Source organism: Grus americana, chromosome 2, assembly GCF_028858705.1.
Source record: "Grus americana isolate bGruAme1 chromosome 2, bGruAme1.mat, whole genome shotgun sequence".
NCBI lineage: Eukaryota > Metazoa > Chordata > Aves > Gruiformes > Gruidae > Grus > Grus americana.
The window spans coordinates 78,875,181-78,895,773 of NC_072853.1; the positions used below are offsets into that span (position 1 = coordinate 78,875,181).

At 38.4% G+C, this 20,593-nt stretch overlaps 1 protein-coding gene across 18 annotated transcripts in view; it reads right to left on the bottom strand.

The window, feature by feature from the left end:
- Positions 1-20,593, bottom strand: part of SEMA5A (semaphorin 5A) — a 356,558-nt gene that overhangs the window by 208,775 nt on the left and 127,190 nt on the right. For all 18 annotated transcript variants that reach the window (XM_054816286.1, XM_054816279.1, XM_054816269.1 and 15 more), the window contains one exon: positions 12,675-12,774. In XM_054816286.1, the coding sequence (XP_054672261.1) occupies positions 12,675-12,774 (100 nt within the window). The remainder of the gene's footprint in view (positions 1-12,674; positions 12,775-20,593) is intronic.

Sequence of the window (20,593 nt, forward strand, 5' to 3'; positions counted from 1 at the left end):
ACAGATACGTAAAGTTTGAAGCAAAGGATCCCATTATAATGGAGTGTCTGTAGAAGCCACAAAGTTTTCACAATTCTGATTGAAGTCCTGTCATACCCAGTCTAATTTCTTTGAAACCCGAGGATCTTTTTCCACATACAGCAGGAGCTACACATAAACCAAGTACATTTTTCAAAAGCCTATGCTTTTATTGCAAAGGGATTTCTCACTCTACGTTTTTTCTACAGCAGTGTCATTGCACCTAAAGAACTCGGGAGGAGTTCAGGCAAACAAGACGTGATGCAAAGGCACTGCTTGAAACCTGGGGAAACAATGAGTTTGGATTCTCAGAAAGGTGAGTGTGCCCCACCAACCACAAACACTTCCTTTGGCACATACTGGTGCGATATATGTGCACTATCACAACCCCTCCCAATTTACTACCTCTATCTAGTTAAAGCAGCTGTCTTGTCACACCTGTTCCGATAAACCAGCTCTGTTGGTAGCGCTCATGGTATCAGTCCATGACCCTCATAAAAATACCACACCACCTTCGACTCGATTTCAGTACATCCTTCTCTAGTGCAGATTCTCTTTCATGCTAGGTCTGCGACAGGGCTCTTCCATACTCGATGTCCATACTCCTCCTGTCCAATTTTTTCTTTCTTGGTTTCCCCTCATACCACTTTTTCTTCTTTTCATTATGTCTTTTTTTTTTTTTTACTACATTTTCACATATATAATATTCTTCAGTCCTCTTCTGCCTAATTTTGACCTTATTTAAAGCCATTCTGATTTCCCAATGGCACTATAGAGTGATTATGTTTCATAAATAAAAATAAAAAGGAAGAAACTTTTGAAAGATTAATATAAGTTACTTCAATTTTAGTTTACTCATAACAGATCTGTAACATTAATTTCTAAGATTTCAACAAATTCACTTAAAGTAACAAAAAATAGATAAAAAAAGAGATGAGTAAATTTAAACTTTAAATTTAAATATTTGCAATATTCACAAATTATCAGCAATATTACATCCATGCAACTGGTACAAGTATAATCCAAATTAAAATGAGGCCACATTATTTGAGATAATAATTCTCTTTCTAAAGAGGCATGAGGCATTGCTAATGGGCACAGATGGTCAGGACCCATAGTTTACATCTCTTAATTTTTTTAAATGAGCTGGGAGATGTGGGGCTGTGGGGGGAGGAACAAAACCAAACTATGTCAAAAACTGAAAAATATTCTCTTTCAAAGTAAGTATCTCAGAAACACAATCACTATCATGGCCAGGTTTAAGGACTCTGGGGTGCAGCTATGTGTATTTCTTTATTGACTGTGGTACATATATGGTCTACTTAAATTGTGGATGTATAGGAATCAGGTCACTATTCTTTCCTAGGAAAGTCTTTCGTCCTAAAGGGAGTTACTCAAAACACAAGAGGCAGGCTGTTAAGGGCAAGAATTCATAAGAAAGTAAAATAAAGACAGAATATTGGTTACAGATAAATCACCACAAAGAAATAACTAAAATACTTGGGTTTGAGTCATGAAGGGACCTGAAGTGGGCAAACAAAGAAAACAGTACATTGCAGGACCATGTTTACACAAAGCTTCATCCATAAGCTAAGTGCAAGGTGATTTGCTCTCACTGGAACGTCAGAATTGATGCATATAGCCTTTCTAACCAATCTACACCTCACCGCAAGGACAAAAAATACTTTCATATCTGCAAAATGTCTTGCTCAGAAATATTCAGCAGGGAACGTAAATACTTAGTCTGCTCCTCATCTCATTGCATATAAGCTTCCATCAGCTATCGGTGATAGTGCTTCTTTCACTCCAGATATCAAAGTTAAAGAAACCTACAACTTCACTGCTGTTGCAAATCTCTTTTTTTCCACTTACAAGATCAGAACATTTTTTTTTTCTTCCAAAGAAACTGAACTGCATCCTTAGCAGCTATAAACTGTTTTCTTAACTCAGACTCACAGGAGTGGCACATAAATGCCCCATCTTACTCTACAAATAAATGCAGTCTCTGTTGCAGAACATATGAACAGACTGATCTCACAGTTTTAGTTTTTGGGTCAGTACTTAGCATAGTGTCATGTCAATCTCTATGCATACTTCATCTTGAGATATATACTGAAGATTTAATCGCTGATATGGCATTTTAAAACAAATTATCAAATTATTAAATTATTAATATCCTTTCATGGTCTTTCATCCCAACATAATTTCAGCCTATTACAAAGTAAGCTATTGTCCCCAACTGTAAAAATTCGAAATTAATAAATACATGGATACAGTGCCATCCTGAAGAAAAACAGAGGCCGAAAGCTTTGTGGGTTTTTTCCCTAGAACATGAGATTTGTATCCTATGCAGTAGAGCACAACACTTCTACTACCCATTAATATATTGAGTGTGGAATTAGAAATATTGACCCTATAAGAGTTAGGGAGACTAAAATGTCTATATTAATGTGAATGAGCCAAGAGCCAAAGCTAATTAGTGTACATTTTTCAGCTTCCTGTGGCTGTCAATAACCAATTAAAATATTATTTCCAGCTTCATAAAGCCAGCAAAAAGAAAATGGAATAGGAAGAAAAGCGATGTGCAGGGCATTGTAAAAGCATTATACCTTAGCAACATAGAAGTAAACTGGGCAAATGGACAGCATAGAGTGACTGTGACTACATAAGTAATGCTAGGACAAGTGGCAAACTAGCACTAGGAGAGCAATCACGGCTATTCCAACCTAAATGTGCCCACTTCAGTAAAACTTGCAGGACTACGTTTAGTTCTACAAATACAATAGTTTAACATTCTAAGGCATGCATCTCTAACATGCAATGACTCACTCAAAAAGGACATATACAAGAAAAATTTAAAAAATAAGTGTGACAGTAAAAAAACCACACTGGAAACATGATATTAATAAATCTGACAGTTCAAAGAAAAAGTCAATGCCAATTTTTGTGACATCTGCAGAGCCATTATGCTGCTCATGAGGTAGGCAACAATGCTTTTTTCAATATGTTATTAAGATTATGCCCTGGATTGCCATTTTTGAACCTCTGTTTAGCTTTATTCTAGTGCTTTTATGCTTTGAAGGCAACAAAGGATGTGAAATAAAAATGACCAAGTACATTTCTGAAGCATGGATACAGACGTCTTAGCATGTAGGCCTGTCTCTTGTCCAAATATGTTGGTAATAAAAGCAAGACAAATAAAACTTTACGTGCTGGAATAAAAGTGATTTGACACTGGTGGTAATTGGTAAATTTGTTTCCATTTGGTGCTTAATGAATGAGGAAAGCAAATATGTTACATAAATCTGCAAACAGAAGGACATTGTAATGAGAAGAATACACAAGTAACTGAGATAAAGCAGCATCCTGTATTCCTTCAGATAGCCGGTAGGCAATAAGCATTTTGCTTTACATTCACAGCACTGAACAACTTTTCTAGCTGAACTATGATAACTAAAAGCTGTTAATCAAGAACTTGGTCAAATCCAATAGCAAAAACTTCCACTGGTATCAGTGGGAACTAAATGAAGCACCACAAAAAAACATGGTCCAGTCATCTCCCTGATGACAACGGATTTTGATCTATTGCAGTGAATACATTCAGTATGACTACAGATAAAAGTATAAAACTAACCTTGTGTATGTTCCTAAACAAATCCATGTCAAAAATCAATTGAAAACCCATAAAGATTCAAAAGTATAGCATGCTAGTAATGGTTGTTAAATCCAGCACTTTACGCTTTTCTTTGCGAAACAGCAAGCTATAAAATGTGAATGCAACAACAATAAATACTGTTGCATTAAACACAGACGTGAATTAGAAGAACATTAAAGTGGCACATACAGCTTAGGAAAACGTACTATAGATTAAGCTTTTGAAAAACTCAAAAGATAGCAAAAAAAAAAAAAAAACCAACACCAAAACCACACCAAACCCACCCCAAGCTCCCACATGCATCTGCAATTGAAAGCCTGAATGAATAAATAGGGGTTGCAGCAAACTCAGAAACTAAAGGCATGACCAGACATGCTGCCAAATCTCCTGGAAATAAACCCGTAAAAGATTCATTCCTCTGCACTTCTTTCAAGAAATTATTTCACATGAAAGAAGAAAATTTTATTCAATTTACTGGAAGGAAAAAATATTAAGACTGAAAATGAAAAGTATAAGCTCTGTAAGAATCAACTATTAAGCAAAAAGTCACGATTCCACAATCAAGACTGGAAAGTTCTGGGTAAAACTAGTTCTGCAGTGTAGTAAAATCAGCGATTGGAAATAAAACAAAAAATAAAAAGAAATAAGAATAGGAGGAAAGGAGATAATCAATATAAATAAAAAATTATGATGTAGAAAATTCATTTGGTTATACTAAGATACAACAGGAAAATCTGTGAAAAAGCTACGGATGATACTTTGGAAATAAAAGAAACCTCAAAGTGGTCTAGTTGAACTATTATATGAAAATGGTCAAATTACAATAATGAAAATCAGAATGGTCAATAAATAATTTTTTGTCTGCATTTTGCAGGAAACAGAAGTCTCAGCAAATGAGAATAACGAAACAAGGAGCTTACTGATACATGCTAAAGATGTGAAAACAGCATATACACAGAGATAAATATTTTCACACTAGCAGGTCATGCTAATTCAACCTAAAAATTACAGTGTTTTTTGGTGGTCTTATTGCTCTTTTTTAATAATTTCTAAAATTACAGGCATTCCTGAGGAATGGAAGACTATGTTCTATTAACATTCAAAAAGGCAAGAAGGAAGACTCAGGTGATCACAGATTGACCAGTGAGACACTGAGCTTGGCAGAGTAAGAAAAACACTACTGGAATCAATTAGAAAAGAATCTCATTATAAATTAAATTAATCCACTCACAAGTCTTGTAAAATCTGATTTCCTTCTCTGATGATTGCTCCTCAGGATTATCTTACTACATTCACTTCCACATACAGCCTCAGCAGTAACTACAGACCCTAGAACATAGCACTCCTGCACAGATGTCCAACAACAGCCAGGCATCAGTTCTTCGTATTTCTTGCCATGGGCTTCTCCAGGAAAAGCAGAAAGGCCCTTAGTGGCCTGTCTTCACAGCTCTGGAGCTCACTCTCCTCCTGAAGTTCCATCATGCCTTGTCTTCTCTAACATGCATTACCATCTTCTGTTGGCCCCTGCTTCTCACACACAGCACCCAAGTTCCCCAGCTGGAGATGGCCTCAGAATACTTGTCACCTGTGCACCTCTGATGCATGCAGATGAAGGCTTTTTTGAATATTATGCTTTAGTCCAGATAACTTTGTGAGCTTACTCAGCTATTTAATAAGTTGTTGTTGGCTCAGCTTTATCCTGAAATATCACCTGAACCAAAATGTTAACCCTGTATTTCATAACTGTGGCTGACCAAATCTTTAATACTTTTTAATATTGTAACGCATATCTCAAAGTACATGCCCCCAGATTTTATATTTTGGCAGATAGGGCATACTCTGTATAGTAACTACCCACGTAAACAGCCATGCAAATCCTATGTGATCTTGTTAGCATTTAATTGTTCAACATATTAACCTTCTCTTTCTTTTCAAGATTAATTTGAAATTAAATTTACATGCTGCTGTTATATCTCCAGGAGGACAAGGTAAAGAGTCCAAGCTAGCCAAAGTCTGGACTATTTTTATTATTAAGAAAAGAAACTGCAACATCAGAATCATAAAAAATTATGTAAGCAATCACATTAATGCTAAAGGTACATAAAGGAAGGAGATACTAAACTCGATGGCCCACATTTTCCAAGTCAGCCTCGAATTTCCCTCCTGTGATCGTGCTGTAGTCCTCTGGTAGAGCCATGAGTTTCCAACAGAGCCCTTCCCTTCAGAGGAAGTTCTCTGTACATGGGAAACTCGGAAGTAGGATGCATACCAAGGTATGCACATGATGTCAACACATCTCCATATAAAATGCAATCTTGCTCCCATAAAATTTTGAGAGGTGAAGGTCACATACACAGTATGCATCATAGCACTGTTAAGTTTTCTGACTGTACTCTTGGAATGAGGACTGAGACCCACACGCCTACCTAGCATCCAAGCAGCCCTCTCACAAGATGAGTGCAGCCACTCAAGTGCATCCCCAAGGGCACTGCAGTAACTCATGCAAGGCACCAATGTTCCAGAGGCAGGGGAGAGTCCTTCACGGACCTGACTGCTGCTCCAAGTGGTACCTTCTCTAGGACTTCTTCTGTATCAGCCTCTGGCTGACTGGTAGCTCCCTGCCCTGCATTTCAGTGCCGTAAAGGCACACATAAGTAGACAAGTTCAGCAAGGATCAAACTTCTGGCAACATAGGACAGAAACCGTATGTTTGGACTAACATTTGTTGCAGAAGAAAGGAGCAGCTAACTGATATGAACGCAGTCTAACCAGGAACCAAGAGAAGGCATAAGTTGCCATCATCTGCAGCAGGACATGTACTACTGTTAGCACAGATCAAGTGTCATGATTTCAATTTAAGACAGGTACCTTCAGAACACCACTCATCTGATTTAATTTCTAAAGATGTCTTAGACTGAAATACCAGTGTTCTCTGCCAAGGAAGTTCCATTTATCCCTGTCATTTCTCTCTTCATCTTACCCCAAGTCAAGTCCAGAGCTCCTTTGATGATGCATTATGTTAGTTCCACAAATAAAATGGCAAGACATTAAATCAGCACAAGAAAATGAGTAATTTTTGTGGGGTTAGTGAATTGACTAGTGTTACTCTGCAACCAGACTATTACCAGAGCTGGGGCAAAGGAGGAGAAAATTGCATAGTCGAACAAGGCATGAGCAGGAGAGGTAGCTTTCAAAAATATTTAGGAACCCATTAGCAAGGTAGGAAAGAGAAGCAGTAGGGGGACCCTCCTCTTTCCGCAGCAGTAGGATGGTAATTTCTCTTAGATTTAACATTAATCATACCTTAGATTAGATCAGATCCATCAGTGGAAGGACAGACATTGATTACTCTGAACCAAGTGTTAAATGAGCAATAAAACCCAGATGGATGTTCAAAGAATATAGCACTAATTCCTGGTGCCTGTATGTTCTCCCAATATGTAGCGCTCAGAGCATCTCATTAACAAGAAGCTCTCAGATTCTCCTGCTGGGAGCAGACAACAGCAAGAAACAAACCTGTACAGTTATTTATTCCTTTATTAGAGATTCTTAAACCACTGTTAATGAATCCTTTAATTTGCCTTTCTGTTATTATGGCAAGTAGTGGTAATAGTTCAAATTAACGTTCCCAAACACACATCTAATTAAGTGAAAAGGCATACTGTTACAGTCCTTCATCAGCGAGATAAGGAGTGACTGAGGCAATAAGCCACCTCAAAGCAAGTTATAATCCTCAAAGCAAGTTTAATTAACTTGCAGGAGAACATACAGGAGAAAGCCACCGTTCATTAGGATGCTCTGTGTAAAAAATAATGTGAGATACGTCTAAATATATATTATCCAATTAAAAATAGTTGAATAGCTTTCAGACCCATTTCTGATAAGTAGCTATATAATTTTTGAAGTATAGCTGAACTAGCCCAGCTTGAATTTTAAAAAATAAATTACCACATCTTAAGAATGAACTCCATCTAGGCTCCTACCAGTCCATAATTTCAAACATAAGAGGCTTGGGAAGAGGAGGATGAGTTCATTTTTCCTTTAAACAAACAAGTTCCTTCTGACATAATTCTTCTTGCATAGTCTGAATAAAACCAGTAAGAAAAATAAAATAGTTTAAAAGTCACCAAAAAAAGAGAAAAAAAGAATGGACTAAAAGGAAAACGTAACTAATTATTTGGAACCTCATCATTTTTGCCCCAACCTACTGGGTTTGAGACATGCTTCTAGTTCACTCTCATTTTACCAAAATGGCTGGAACACTTTTAGCAAATTTTAATTTATAAAAACTGGAGCTGATAAGTGCTTAGTGCTTTGTCAGAGAATGAGGAGAAAAAAAAAAAAAAGGCAATGAACAATTTGCCAGGGCAATTCAGACACAGCTGTATCCTTCCCCTGAGCTGGTCTTTTCCCCCCTCAATTGACCTTTCCGAGAGAGAAAGAAAAAAACCCAAACCCACTGCAGGACAGTGCTTCCACACAGGAAAAGAAGGCAAGGTTGTTCCTGGGGAAATCCATGAATCTCCATGCTTACTGGCATTTCAAACTACAGAAATCATTATCATATTTGATTAGATGCTAAGTCAGTCCATTAAATAACACACAGAGAAATATTCATCTGAATATTTTATCAGGATTTGTCAGAATAAGATAAACAAGCAGTCTCTCATTTCCTTGAGCTTACTGAGCTAATGCCCTGAGAGTAATCCTTCGCTGATGCCACTTAATTATAAAAGTAAATTCTGCCCTGCCATATGGGTTTTTTTGAAGAAAACAAATGAATTCCCTAGAAGGTTTCAAATTGCAAGAGAACTCATTTATTTTTATCTGCCAGGTCATATGCAATGTTAAGAACAATGCCTGGGGCAATTTTTAAAGATACAGTTTCATGGGAATATAGCTACATTGCCCTGTGTCAAAAGCCAATAGTCTTCGTAATGTACTAACAACTGTTTTATATCCGTACTGAATTTTCTCTGTAGAATGTTTCTAATTAATCTTTCTTTTTTTTTCATTTTACATAATTGTATAATCTCATACATTTTAGCACATAGCTATTAAGTAAAAAAGTTCCTTTTACATTAAATTTAGATCCAATTGACATAACATTGAAAAATCTGTCACATTCTTCAAATGCAAATTTTAAAACCCAGCAACCATACTAAAATCATTCTTCTTCCCTTAATTCAGCTTCATAAATTGAACTGCAATCTTCGCTTGTCTTCACTATGCACTTCAGGCTGTTTGATCAAAGTCAGGCAAGATAAATTTCTCCCTCTGCCTTTTCCCCTGTCTGTCCCCACCCCCTTCCACCCCACTCCCCCATTTCTCAAAGCTAAATTAATTTTTCTACACAGACAATTTGTGCAAAAATGTCCCAGGCAAGCAGGGCAACTACAGGTTGTTACTGACACCCAGGCTAAGTCATCAGTCATCTCAGAAGATACTCCTCTCCCTCTGAAGCCCTCGCCAATGGTTCTCATATATCTCCTTTTGCACAGCAGATTGACAGAAGACCAAATGACACGGTTTTAACCCAAAAGTATTACAACACTTATGCTTCAGACCCAATCTATGTTATTAAGCAGACCTCTTACACTGGAGGGCGTTAATGATTGTCAAGTGACTCTGACACAAACACAAGTGCAAGCCTCGTTAAACTTGAAAGTTGTGCTAGTTCCTTTTACAATTAAAACAGGAGCTATAATTGAACCTGTACTGTATAGCAATATTCAGAAACTAAAGCAGTTGCTACTAAAAGGCACCAGACTTCATGGTAGGAAATGTGTATGAGTGTGACCTAAGAACTAAGGACACCTCCCACAGTGGAGGTACAGGATTTGTGAGGAATTCGAAAGGTGAACAACAAAATGGACTGCAGCTACTTGTTTCTAGTGCAGTTGGAGAAACATGACTGTGTGCACTCTAGAAATAAGCCAGACTGAGCCAAAACCAAACATCATTGGGATCAGCAGCCTCTCTCCCCTAATGGGGGTGGTGGGAGAGGGGAAGCAGAGGGGCAGACACTCCAAATCTTAGGCAACTCCTCAGCACAAGGGAAATACCAGTGCCAGGGTGGATTGGATGATTAAAGTGAAGCTGTGTGCTAGTATTGGAGTAGTAACATTCGTAGATCGCTGCACATGGTGTAAGGAAACTGAAATAAGGCTAGGGGACTCTGAATTAATCAACTCAAGACCTGTAGGAGAACTGGGTATTTTGCAGAACAAAATAAAATATCAACCAGAGACTTCTCACAAAGATTGGAAGACAACCTGGAGAGGCAGGGGAATGGGGCGGGGGGGGGGGGGGCGGGGACGACACAGATAAAATTGTAAAAAATCTATTTTTGCACAGCAACAACAGAATGCCCACGGACATTAGAAGACCACCTTTATTTCCCAAACTGGACAAGCAATACTAAGCAATATCGGAACAGTAATTACCTTCCTGGTCATTGCCTGCTATGACAAATACTATGAAATAATGTCCCTTTCATACATTTAGAGGTCTCTATCTCAAAAATATTTCTGTTCTAGTTTTGTTCGCACTGGTAAAATGTGACAAAACTCATTGTTTCTTGACTAAATTACCCATGGCCAACTTAAACTGATTTGTTTTTCTGCCAACACTACTGTGTAGTTTACACAGCTATTTCCTTCCCTAGATGTACCTGCTGATGGATTTATGGGCAGGCGCTACACCCATGCTCAGCCTTTGTTTTCCTGCACTACGATTCCAGCCCTCTTCATTTGCCTTGTAGCAGCCCTTCCCTATCTCTCTTTCTAATTTCGGTTAACCTCGTTTAAGCATATATGAACAGAATAATATACACCACTACAATTTAAAGTCTCCCAAGGACCTTGTGCAACAGTATCAGTAGTTCTCTGTCACTATGGGAGACACTTTTTGAGGCATCATGGGATCATATCTGTCTTTTTATGGAACTGCATGACATTGGCAGCTCCCAATGGGAATCCAGTCTGGATCCCAGCTGGGAGCTTTGCTACCTTGCTTATTAAGACAAGTCATGAACCTCTCTAGAGGCTGCAGAACTTCAAAAATGGAAGAGAATCACCCTCAGTGAATATCAGTGATGGAAAAGGGATTTAAGAATTTCCAAAAAACGCATTGGTGCAGCCAGTTGAAACTATGAAAGGCTGCAAACACCACTCCTGCAAACCAGCAGAAAACTCAACATCATATTCACAGTGAACGAATTCATTCTACCTGGTAGCAGGGACTCCATGCAAAAAGTGCACAATCAGTAACACTTGAATTTTTGGGACTACAGCACCATGACAACTGGTTGCTAGTCTCTGAATCTATGACTCCGTGACATACAATGACTTTTGCCACATAGTCTGGCACAATGCTTCAAGAAAAGAAAAATGTGTAGTGAAAAGGACATACTAATATCAATAATACGTATTAATCAGAGAAAATTGTTGGCAAGTGCAGTCAATCTAAAGTGAGGTCTCCGTGGTCAAACACAACAGTGCTGTGGGAAAAGCTTAGAATTTAGAATGAAAATGCAGAATAAGGAAAGGAGAAATCCAGTAAATTCTATGAACAAATAACAGCCAGTAATACTGGACTGTGGAAAAAAAAAGATTTCTGCTGTGATTTTAAAAACACTGAAGATTTTTAATTTTGCAATTTTAGCCAGAACAAGAGATATGAAGCTGTGAAGCAGCATTAACTTAGAGAAACCAAATGAATCCTATTGCTTTCACTGTATTGGGTCTTTTGCAAAAGGCAGAATTGGCAGCTGGCATTTTTTTGTAGTCACTGACTATTCAACAAAATCATTCACAGCTTATCCCATAGTGATTCGAAAGACTTCATCAAAAGCACAAGTTTAAACAAGCATATTCATTGCTGAGCCTAGATGAACAGTAAAGAGAAAATAAGAGAGGAGGGAAAAAAAATTTCATTAGTTATCGAGATCTATACAGTGTACGTCAATCCAACACACGATTCCATGGGACTGAGGAGAGGCTCAGGCAGCTCTGACTTACACCGGCTGTCTTTACAGAACAGCTCCAGCTGACAGCCTCATGCCTCATTTCATTTGGCAGCTTACAGAATAGAAAAATCAACATGAGTGCACAGGATATCCCACTTCAGGTGGGCCAGAGACATATATATATCTGCACACTCAGAAAGTTTTGCCCCTGTAGCTAAGCAACTTCCCTTGGCACACAGAAAAAAGAACTTTCTTGCAGTGCATTCTGTGATTCTGTATACTGAACCTCATTTTCAACTAAGAAACAAATTAGGGAACAGAAGTACGTTCCAATGCTAAATCTAACAGAAAAATGAAGTGACTAGAACTTCATTAATTCAAGAGTAAAATATATTCAGAAGGCTGATTTAAATAATAAGTTTAGATAAATTTTTTTGCCAACCAAGATGTTTTACTATACTTCATATGCTGAGAGAAGAAAAAATGGTGTTCGAGAACTGTCACTGCTTCAATGTTGACATCTAAGACAGTGTCACTGTTGATCACAGCTTGCAAAGTACTGTCCTACTGTGCAAAAATTATGATTATCACCAACTTCACCGCTAATTCTGCAGTCCTTAACAGATCGTTCCTGACATTGTACCAAATAATTAGTAGAATCATCCAAGCACAAAGAGCCACATTATGTAGCCAAATTTGGGATCATCGTAAATTTTATACTATGGTAACTTTTGTCACATTGTCATACAGCATCTGCCTGTTCTACTGTAAGCATCCGAAGTTTGAGAGTGCTCCAGACAGTCCTCTTAAGAATGAGAATAGTGTAAGCTATTAGGATCCTTGATAACAGGCAGTCGATCTTTTAACTTTGGTCAGGAATAAGAGAAATAAACATAATGTTCAGTTTAGCAGGTCTGGAAGGCAGGGGAGTCACAAAAGAGCAAGCTGATGTTAGAATTTGGCTCAATGTTACTTATCAACAAAGAACAAAATCCAGTTTGATGCAACATGAAAAGAAAATAGATTTCTCACCTTGCTCCAGCAATAAGCTCTTTTTGTCCTGGGTCAAACGTTAACTGTGAGAAGTCCACAGCATCTTCTGCTCTGAACACATGTAACCAAGGGGCAATTTCTAAAAACAATCAAGAGATACAACTGTTACTGTAACTGTCACAGTTGTAGTACATCAGATAGCCAACATTACATTTGCAGATACCGTGGGGCTGCAAGTTTTCTCATTATGATCCTCTAAGGAAACACAGGAGACTTTTACCACTATACCATGTGATTTACACTACAGGACTGTAAACCAGGCAGTCAACGAATACACACTTGAATGAAGGATTCAAATTTTGGTCTGATTTATAAGCCAGATGTGTTTTTCCTCCTTAGGTAAAGCAGAAAACACTACAGTACAACTGCAACTCACTAGTACGTACTCAAGTGAAGTCCGATTAATTTTCCATGCATCAGACGCAGCTGAGGGCTAGGGGTTGGGATTGTTTTACTTTGTTCTTCAGAAAAGGATTCAATCAAGTGGAAAACAATGAGAAAAACAAGCAAGTTTCACTTTTCATAATTTTCACAATAAAATCGTTGAGACATGAGGGATGAAAAAGGGAAAATGCTTGACATTCAGGTGAACTTTTTGGTTTTTTAACCTGCCTTTCTTGAACCAATTTAGTGCTACATAAAACAGGGCAGACAAGTGGGTGAGCTGCTGTAAATTGGCAAGGAGCATTGCTTGTGTCCAGAATATGAATCTACTCCTACTTTCAAAGTTAAACACACATAAATAACTGCCACCAAATCGTTAAATATTTTCATTATTAGTAGTTATTTTTGCATTTCACTACCTGGATATACGAACAGCTATATGAACACAAACATTGTTCTGGGAACATACCATGGGTTTTTTTGTTTGTTTGTTTTTTACACGGACACACAGAATACATAAAATTGCTGTAAGAATATAAACGGTTCTTTAAAAAAAGTACAGTTGTACAAAAGCCTCATCTTCTAGAGTTTCTCTCCCAATCAGCAGGATAGTGAAGCATTTATTTTATTTTATTTTTATGTTATCACAAAGCAGTGGTCTGGAACGTATGTGAAAGGTGAAGAGGGCTATGTCTGTATAGCAGAATGAGCTGCGGAACTGTCTATTTGAAGACTACAGATGTGAAACAGTCAATAAAAAGACCAAAGGTGAGCACATGGTCATGACCATGTAGAAAACAGTCAACGCCAATCCCCCTGAGAGTGCCATGGCAGTGTAATTTTTGATACTGGTATCACCAGTTGAAGCTCAGTTTGCCAACACCCATTCTAAGCTTCCTTCTTCTCTCATGAGCATATTTTTCCTTTTGCAAATGTCTGGGTTGAAATAATCCATGTCTGGTGCCTGTTTCAGGATGATTTGTTCCTAATTTAAATATTAAAGTTTTAGCACAAGTAGGTCATCCATTCCTAAGGAGAGGGACCAGGAGAAATATGTTATTTTGTGTCAAAATGTGTTCAGCCATTGCAGAGAACCATTAGATGCACTGTGCAGAAGCTGTAGCATCATATACGTTGGAAAAACAGATGGAACTGTGCAGTCGAATCACTTGGGTGTCAGAAAACTAACTTCTGCATCTGGGCAATTTCAGGCCTGTAATGCCAGTTTGTATATGTTCTGCAGAAGTTGTAGCTAAATTCACTGTTGATTCCATCTGCACTGGATAGGTTCTCAAATCAGGGCCTGAACACTGGGCAGGAAAGGGGATGGGGCTGTATATTAGATAATTATATTTACAGCTGCCATCAGCTACTACTGCAGATGCTGTGCATAGAACCTAGCAGGATTCCATAGGAGGAAAAAAAAAAATACACACACGCATATATATGTTGTAGGCCTGGGAAGCTTTATACATACCTATTTATCTATTTATATTTTTATATATATAAGGCTACACAGGCAAGCCCAAATGAGGCATTTCTTAACTTGTCTTTTACTTGATTTTGCAACCTTAACTTTTCAGTCATACATTTAATATGAAACAATCAATTGCAAAGTTCTAAAAAGTTGAGAAATTAGATAGGACAGGAAGATGAGAAAATCCAGATGTAACTCTTAAAGAATCTCACTTACTGGAGAAAAAGACAAAAAAAAAGAGACGAAAAAGAAAGTGAAATAAAATTATATTTATCAGCTTATCAGTTAATGTATCTAAAACCTCCATAAATTCCCTCAGACATTCCCTGCATGGATACAGAATATGCACATGGTTTTCACAGAAAAAAATACACACACACTCCCAACCAGAAACAGCTGTCAGTTCTGAGAGATGCAGAGAGGCCACTTTTCCTTGTATCAAGCACTGTGACTAGGACAGAAATGGATGTAAAGCTATTTTATAAAGTAGCAGAAGTTCAGACAAATCACAATACTGATGAATAACTGATAAAACCACAGAACAAATATCCTACGGAAAACATTAGGGCTTTAAAGACAGAATAGAGTATTCGAGCTAGGAGTCCGGCCAAGCCAGTGGGCAGAGGTTACAAGAGCGGCCGGCAGGACAACCCAAGACATGGGTTTAGTCCCTTGGCTGCTACGTTCCCCTTCCACGTGGTTGCACAAGCCATGGGAAGTGCTGACTCGCACATACAGAGAATTCATACTCTTCGAAATAGCAGCTGTGGCTTCCTGGGCTCGCTCTGTCTGTGCTCTCGCCCAGAGGTTTCTGCCTCTGAGGTACAATCTTGCAGAATCACACACAAGTCTACTAAACTCCCGAAGTACAACTCAGACTATCAACGTATTAGCATTCAAAAATTGTATTGCTGTGTGCAAATATGCAGAGCTGAAAAGGCCATCAGCTCAGCAGCAGATCCGCACACAGGTAAAGCCAGACCCACTGCCGAAACAGCAGTCTGGGAAAGAGAGCAGGCAAGCAGTTGAGAACAGGATTACTTCAGCTCCATCCTGGCATGGCAAATGAGACCCTTGGTGTCCTGTAAAACAAGGAAAGCAGTAGGTCCCCATAGCATGGGTAGGTCAGGGACATTTCAGTACACAGAGGTATTGTGGTGCCAGAAGACTACAGGGAAGACTGAGATTCAAAGATGCAATGCTCTTCCACTTGTCCTGCTGTCTCAGCAAGGCACAATAAAGCTTCAAGGTACAGCAAGCAGGTGATTGAGACCGTCTCCAGGTTTGGAGCAGAGGGGTAAGGGGCCAGGCAGGTCAAGGCAAGCCCAGGCTAGAAAAGAGGAGAATGAGAACTTGCTAAGAAATCTCTCTGAAATCCGATTCCCCTCAGTCCCTCCAAAATATAAATTATTTTCTCCTCTCTTTGCTGCATTCAGCAGTGTTCTGGCTTGAGGGAGTAAGGTCAGGAAGAGCAAATGGCAGCAACACCTGGTTGATTTTTTTTTTTTCAGTAAACTTTCTGCAGCTGTATCTCATGTGTGTCACAGTAGCATCACATGTCACACAGGAATAAGTCTTTATGTGACACAGCTACAACTTTGTGATACTTCTGTAAGGGAAAACAAACAAAAACCAACAACAACAACAAAAAACCAAACAGAAAAGAATCAAAACTCATGTAAACTGTAAAAGTAAAAGCTTATTGGTGAAATTCTGCTTTGACTTACATTACAGAAAATTTATGTAACTAAATCAATTCATCTAAAGAGCAAAATCTAGCTGAAAAGCCTTAGGTGAAACAAGACCTTTCAGTTCTGTTATGAGTTGTCTCCTTAGAGTCAAAAATGCATAACAAGCTATTAAAGGTCTATAAATTATTTTTCTTTGAATTAGAAACTCATGGTAAAGTAGTAAGCAATAATTATCTCACTTTATTAATGGTTTTCACATAAATGCAACATGACAAGCTTTACAAAATAACACAGCTATAGATTTTTGTATACTACGACAGTACCATAAATGAATGTGTAAGTTAATTAAGCTGGCCTGCTGACACGTAACCTAATTATACTACCTGCTGATCACAGGTGACAAACAGCAACATCCCTCCCCTTTCCAATTCTAACCCTTCCCTTTCTGGCATTCACCTCCCTTTCCTCGGCCCTCAGTTCATGTGCAGCACAGTAAAATACCTAGCCCTTCAGTGGCTGCTCTCCTCTTACTTCTGATACTGAAAACACTTATTCAGACATACCTGCAACTTGGACTTTTTTTTTTCCCACTTTAAAACTAAGTCTGCATGTTTACCATTCTGCAGACATTGGTCTCAGACTTAAAGCTGTCCATGGAAAACTATATCATGGTATACATGCATTCATGACAACAGCTGGTCTCCAGCATGCGCTGGGCCCTTTTGGTACATTCAAGACATACTTACCCTTAGTAAAAAAATCATTTTTTTTTTTTAATTACTATTACAGGACTGAAATCTGCAAGCCTTATAAATCAAAAAGTTGGATTCTGAGAAAGGTACAGCTCTCTTTCACATGCTATGAATCACAGCATGTGAATCACAGGTTTTCCTGGGGGTTTCACGTTTGGATTTGTGGGGTTTTTTAATAGCTTAGATTTAACAGAAAACAAAGTTTGCCATGGCTCATAAACCTATGGGCAAAGCAAACACACCAAAGTCCCCTCAGCTCCTAGGAAAGGTCTAGGGAGTCTCCTAAAGAGTTTTAAAGGTAAAGGAGGTTAACAATCAAAGCTGGGCAGGAGGATGTTAGATACTCATACAAAAAATGAAAGTCCAGAAATATGTCTCGGTTCTACTTTAAATTTCGTATCTGCCCAACAGGCCATAGCTTGTTTGGCTTACCTTGTCCAAGGACTTGCCAAGTGCTGAGCTCTACAGCTCTTCACAAATGAAAAGTAAAGTTCTCTCTAAACTAAGTTTCATTATTCAGCCCTTCAAAGTAGAGCTACAGTATACAGTAAAATAAATCGAGAAATTACTAATAAGGAATAGAGTGGTATGTTTAGAACTGAATTCAGAAATTATTTTTATTGTCTTTTAACTTTCATATTTACCTTTAAAGACCTCCTGATTTCATTAAAAAATTAACATAGATATTAAAAATTTCTGTAGTGTTTATGGTTTATGTATGTGACACCTCATGCCATGATGTCCTTTTTGAAAATAGTGAGCACAAAGTTAAACGTATGCACAGTACCACCTTCTTGAAGAAACTCTGTTAGCAAAATAATAATAATAGTAATAATAATTATAATTATAATAATAATACCACCACAGTTGAAAACTAGCAGATTTGCAATATTAACAGAGGTCTCTGGGTGGCATTGGTACGACAAATTCACTAATCTTATCATAAGAAAATTAAAATATACTACTGCATGCTAAAATTATTTTATTAATAAATGTATCTAATCTAAGGATGATACAATAATTCCCGTCTTCCTGAAGCTGTATAATGATTTTAGCCTAGCTTAGATCTTCTCTTTCTCTGATACTCAAGTTACGTTACTATCCTCTTCAAAGGCAGCAAGACAAGTCAGAAGTCTCTGCAGTGATGTGCCACGTTGACTCCATTGCATCACCCCTGGTGCCAGCCCCAGTAACCCCAGGGGAATCTATTAAGTGAGGTGTCACGGCTGGCAAGAGGCAATCCACCTGTTCACTCATTCAGTGTGCCTTGTTTCGGGATTTATTTGCAACATTACACAAATAATAAATTCTCTCAGAACAACTTCGGGAAAACAAGCATTGCTCTGTGTTGGAAAAAAAGAAAAGAAAAGTGGCGTGCCGGAGCCTGTTGCATCTTTTATGATTCATGTTTATCTATATTTTTTTTCTTACGTTTCCAATCACCAGTCTTTTGTAGCTCTTTCACTATTCTATCCTCACAGAAATGTGTTAAATACACCCTTGGCTGGTAAGTCATTGACTCACTGCAGATGAAAGGAAAAAAGGTACCACAGCTCCAGCAAAGAAAGGAAATAAGTACAAATACTATTCCACAGGTTCCAACAAAAAAAAAAAGAGGACTCCATCATGACAGTACAGTCAAAGAATGGCTGTACTGCTTCCGAAACCAATCACAATTCACCCCTGTTTATCTGAAAGCGGATGAGGCTTAGTTTGTGAACAACAATTTAATTCTTCTATGACTTATTCAAGGCATGTGTTGCTCAGCATTCGTGTACAATGACTCCATAGTTTAAGCAATTTTGAGCAATAAGGTTTAAAAAAAAAATAGTAGTAAAAGGGAAGAAAGCAGCTACCATTACAAACATGTAAGTGACAATATGAGATATCATATATAGGTTTTTCTTTTCTCAGATGAGCTTCTGAAAACACAGCTGCAAACAGACTTCTAGATCAGGCATCAGGGCTTGTCCGGTTGTCATTGTAGTGGAGAGAAACCTATGCCTCACCTGAACAAACTACCTCATGCACTCCTCAGGCTGCAGTGCCATGAAGCTCCACCACAACTGTGGTGGTTCTACTTCTGGTACACAGTGTTTATACCCATACAAATGCAAGTTATTCTTCACATATTTGTAAAGTCATCCTTTACATATCTGTACCTAATGTACATTGTTGTACATTCCTTAATGACTTAAAGTCATTCTTTACATATTTGTACTTTGGACCAAATTCTTCCTCTATCCTAGCCTAGCACTGTTGCAAAACAGCCCAGAACGGGCTTTTACCGATAGGTATATTCCTGTTGAATGCATTAACCATAAAATCATTAAAAGTGCCATTTCTTTAGAGAAAGACAAGCAAAGACAAGACAAGCAAATCATAAACCAAAACACTGATGTAACAAATACAGTAAGCACTGCAAATATGTTTCCATTTCTCTTGCAGAAAAGCCTCACTCTAGGAGTTAGAAGTACTCCAGCAAAAACAATATGCTAATTATACGCATCTCAAAATCTGAGTATGAACACCTGCCCTGCTACTTGCTATTCTTCCGTAAGGGCCATGGCAGAAGCTGAACGCTTTGAAGACAGCAGCTCAGTGCAAAACAGAGAAGGCCTGCCCATTACAGGCTGCTTTTCCAAAACCTGTAATTCCAGACATGTGCTTTCCATATATGCAATGGTACATTGGCAGATCTGCTTCCAGGACCATGTACCTCCTTAGCTTCATGATCCCAGGCAGGTTGTTTTGCAGAACTGTATCAGTAAGGTGACTGTGTCTTGCCCATGCTGTGGAGCGCTCTTCCACAGGAGGTTTCGGGAAAAGCCCACAGGGAGAAGCTGTAGAGCGCTTGTTGCCGAGACTGTGCATGCAGACTCCATGTAGGATGCAAAGCTGGGAGCACTTACAGCCTCGGGTCAACACTCTGGGCATTCATTATCCCTTTCTACATGGCTCCTAATCCTGTCCTCCTCCAGCATGCATTTCAGAGGCAGAGAAAATAATTATTAACGCTTCTTACAGCAGCAGAGCTCAAAGGTAGCACTGGCATGGCATTTTAGTGCCAGAGTTGAAGTTATGTATAACGAGAAAGAAGATATCCAAGTAATGTGACCCTTAGATACCAAGCACATATATATTCCACTAGGATGAAATAGAGGCCAGGAAGGTACCTTTTCTGACATTTTTAGTATACCAGAAGTACAAACTACTAACATCAAGAACCTTAGTCAATTGGACAAACAAGAAAAAAGCAACTCTAACATTCAAACCTTAGAGAAAGAGATGAATCTGTCCTAAAAAAATAAAAAAGCCTAGTTAATCCCAGCGAAATGGCCCCAGTGAAATTCCCGTTCCACCTGTTACTGAGATTAGAACGCAGTTGACATGTCCACTTTTTCCATATATATGGTGCAAACATCCAGATGTCAAGGTTAAGGACGATCACGGATGTAACTGATCTAACAGTCTTTGCTACCAGAAGGCTCTAATAATATAAATGGAGTACACCAGAAGCAGACTGGATGCAACATATGCAGAGAAAAGTACTACTTCAACAACAAAACGATAGCATCAGCTGACACCATTTCA